This window comes from Arachis stenosperma, chromosome 6 (genome assembly GCF_014773155.1).
Source record: "Arachis stenosperma cultivar V10309 chromosome 6, arast.V10309.gnm1.PFL2, whole genome shotgun sequence".
In the NCBI taxonomy this organism is placed as follows: Eukaryota; Viridiplantae; Streptophyta; class Magnoliopsida; order Fabales; family Fabaceae; genus Arachis; species Arachis stenosperma.
The window spans coordinates 130,987,653-130,990,704 of record NC_080382.1 but is presented as its reverse complement, the minus strand read 5'-3'; the positions used below and the strand labels follow the sequence as shown (position 1 = coordinate 130,990,704).

At 48.7% G+C, this 3,052-nt stretch overlaps 1 protein-coding gene across 1 annotated transcript; it reads right to left on the bottom strand.

Annotated features, from left to right (window-relative positions):
- Nucleotides 1-650: 650 nt before the first annotated feature.
- Nucleotides 651-2,548, bottom strand: LOC130934631 (uncharacterized). Its single transcript, XM_057864182.1, has 3 exons — nt 2,042-2,548; nt 1,889-1,993; nt 651-1,709 (listed from the first exon to the last, which is right to left on the bottom strand). The coding sequence occupies exons 1-3, from the start codon at nt 2,546-2,548 to the stop codon at nt 651-653; spliced, it is 1,671 nt and encodes a 556-aa protein (XP_057720165.1).
- Between the last annotated feature and the right edge of the window lie 504 nt (nt 2,549-3,052).

The window sequence follows — 3,052 nt, the reverse complement described above, 5'->3', positions numbered from 1 at the left end:
ACTCCGACGTGTGTGTCCGGGTTGGCGACATAGGCCACATCTCTTTGGACGGTTTGGATCTGCGTCGTCCATATTTGTTCGTATCCTAGTGGACCTCGGACGACCCTCTCTCGCACGCCTCTTGTCAAGGTCCTGTATCATAGTGGGCCCGTCGTATGGTGGCCAGAAACCCTTTGGAATCGAAGGGGTGAATCCCATCCGATACACACTGAACACCGAACTAAACCGATACACGTTGTGAACATAAGCGGTCCAGTTTACCCGTGAGTAGGCACAACATGCAAGTGCGTGCTAGCACGGGAAATGAAGCTCCTGGAAGTACCCACAGTCACATGTCCGAGAGGCAAGCGATACTCTGTAGCTACCCAATGAGAAAGAACCAGTCGGAGTGGTCTCTGCTACGGTGAACTCGGAGTTATCCCTGTTATACAAAGTCACTGTGAAGCACCTGGCCGTCTTCAAGTTGGCCTCAATACACTTCATCAAGTGCTGGCTGAATTGTTGACCGGTTCCCATCTGGGCCTCAGCCTCTCTCCCCTTGCGAACAAACAGTTCTGCAAGCCTTCCATATGTTGCCTTGACCAGGGAGGATACATGTAGGTTTCTGACACCCTTGAGGATTGAGTTGACACACTCGGAGATATTCATCGTCATGTGACCGAATCTCCGCCCCTCATCACGATGTTGAGTCCACAAGGATTAATCAATCCGGTTCGCCCACTCACACATCGCCGGGTCTTCAGACCGCAGAATTTCAAACCAGTATTCACAAGAAGCCTCCGTGCGTCTTTGCCCTTGAAGGTAAGGGCAAAATTAGCAGCTACGTGTCGAATGCAAAATGCACGGTATGCAGATGGAGGTAACCAACCTCCGTCAGGAGCCTCAAGCGCAGCCTTGATGCTGTTATGCCTGTCCGATATAACCAGCAGACCCGGCTGTGGTGTCACGTGCTGACGAAGGTGGGAGAGAAAGAATGTCCAAGACTCAGCATTCTCACCCTCTACTAGTGCGAATGCAACAGGTAGAATGTTCGAGTTCCCGTCCTGTGCAACTGCGATGAGCAACGTTCCCCCGTACTTGCCATACAGATGGGTGCCATCAGTGCTGACTAGCGGCTTGCAATGACGGAATGCCTCGATGCACGGTGGAAACGTCCAGAAAAGTCTATGAAAATAAGCTTGAGACTCGTCTACCTGTCCTCCAACTCGAACGGGGCTCATCCTTAGGACTGCAACCGTACCAGGCATCGTCAACTGAACTCCCAACACCCATCTGGGCAGCTTGTTGTATGACTCATCCCAGTCACCGTATATGAGGCCAATAGCCTTCTGCTTCGCCAACCAGACCCTCCTGTACGTCGGCCTAAACCCAAAGTGTGCTACCGTGGCATTCAGGAGCACCTTGATGCTAACGGATGCATCAGCCCTAACCATTGGCATAATGAACGCCGATATCACGTGATAATCCAAACTCCTGTGGTCACTCGAGATGGAGGTGGCAAGACAAGTGTGAGGTCCATTGTACCATTTGACCTCCCAAATCCCTTTGCGCTGCCGGAGACTTAATCGAATCAACCATGTGCACCCATTCCTAAACTCAGAACACTTGCCCACATACCGGCGATAATCAGACTCCACTACCTTGTACTGTACCCCTCGCCGGATGCTGTAAGTCTTCACACTTAACAGGGCCTCATCTTTATCCCGAAACTGCTGACCAATCTAGAACTCTGTCAGACTGGCACCACCTTCTGCATCTCTAGCTCCGAAACCAACAGAGTGCCCAGAAACCCCCTCTTGCCCCATGGCATCCAAGTCCAAAGCGGAAAAATGTGGTGGATACTGCTGTGTGCCAGAGCTAGAACCACCTACCGCCAATGCAGGCTCACTCGCTCCAACATCATCGCCGCTGTCGCATCAATCATATCCGGCTCGACGTCATCGTCCTCTGCATCACCCAACAATCCGTCTCCAACCCCAACCGGTGCAGCGCCCTATAAGGGGTTTGGCATAAATTTTCTGGATCCTACCTCGTCGCCTACGCAAGCATTGCGATCAACAGCAAAAGACGGGGAGGCGACAGCTTGGACCACTGGCTCGTACATAGGGACGGAGGAAGAAGCAACGGCAGGCCTGGAACTAGAACCGGCTGCCGTGGCTAAAGTGGTGGTATTCCGGTTCGAACCCCCTGAGCTGGATACCACATCAACCAGCTTTGCCAACAATTCTGGTGTCCTCACCTCGAGAAACTGCCGCCGACAAAGAAACATGATTTGCAAGTCCTCGTCACTACCAATCGTGAAACAATCATACTTCACGGTATCCTGGAGGACCGTGATTGGAATGCGATAGAAAAACTTCTTAACTCGCTTCGCACCTTCCAGACTAAGTTTCATCAGTATAGATCTAACAAGGTCATCATAGCTCGTCGTAGGAGTCATGACAATACAGAGAGGATCCTTATTTGTGAACTTCACGCCGGAACGAGTTTTTCTCTTAATGGATCCTCTGTGGTGAACCAAAACAATAAAACTCTCCTCACTAGCCATCTTACACCCTCTAATGAGAGCAACTCACGTTTACAACCATATATATACAGCTCCGTCTCCCACTAATTCGAACCATCCTAGTTCGAACTAGGCTTTGTGTAATTCGAACCAGCCTGGTTCGAATTACTTTAATCAACGTCTCTCTCTATAATTCGAACTGCCTCGGTTCGATTTACTTGCTTTTCAAGTTCGAGCCATATTGGTTCAATTTATTAACTTCTCTCTACTAGTAATTCGAACTGCCTTGGTTCGAATTACTTGCTTATGCAGTTTGAACCACTCTGCTTCGATTTATATTAATATAGGCTTTGGCACATTCCTGAAACCACTTTGAGTTTGGCTGATATCCGTAATTTCGAGTGAGGCTTGGCTTATTATGGTTTTTTGCCCTTTTTATTTTATCATTCATCTATTATGTTTATTAACAATCAAAAACAAAAACAATAACGAATTAGATCTTCTATTGATCGTAATAATTTTTTGGCAATCCTAATCGATTAAAAG

What these genes read in the sequence shown, in the direction of transcription:
- LOC130934631 (XM_057864182.1), bottom strand. Translation starts at nt 2,548, where the DNA reads ATGGCTAGTGAGGAGAGTTTTATTGTTTTGGTTCACCACAGAGGATCC. An exon ending in CTGTTGATCGCAATGCTTGC is followed by an intron (nt 1,994 to 2,041) that starts GTAGGCGACGAG and finishes AACCCCTTATAG; the next exon opens with GGCGCTGCACCGGTTGGGGT. An exon ending in CGGCGATGATGTTGGAGCGA is followed by an intron (nt 1,710 to 1,888) that starts GTGAGCCTGCAT and finishes ATTGGTCAGCAG; the next exon opens with TTTCGGGATAAAGATGAGGC.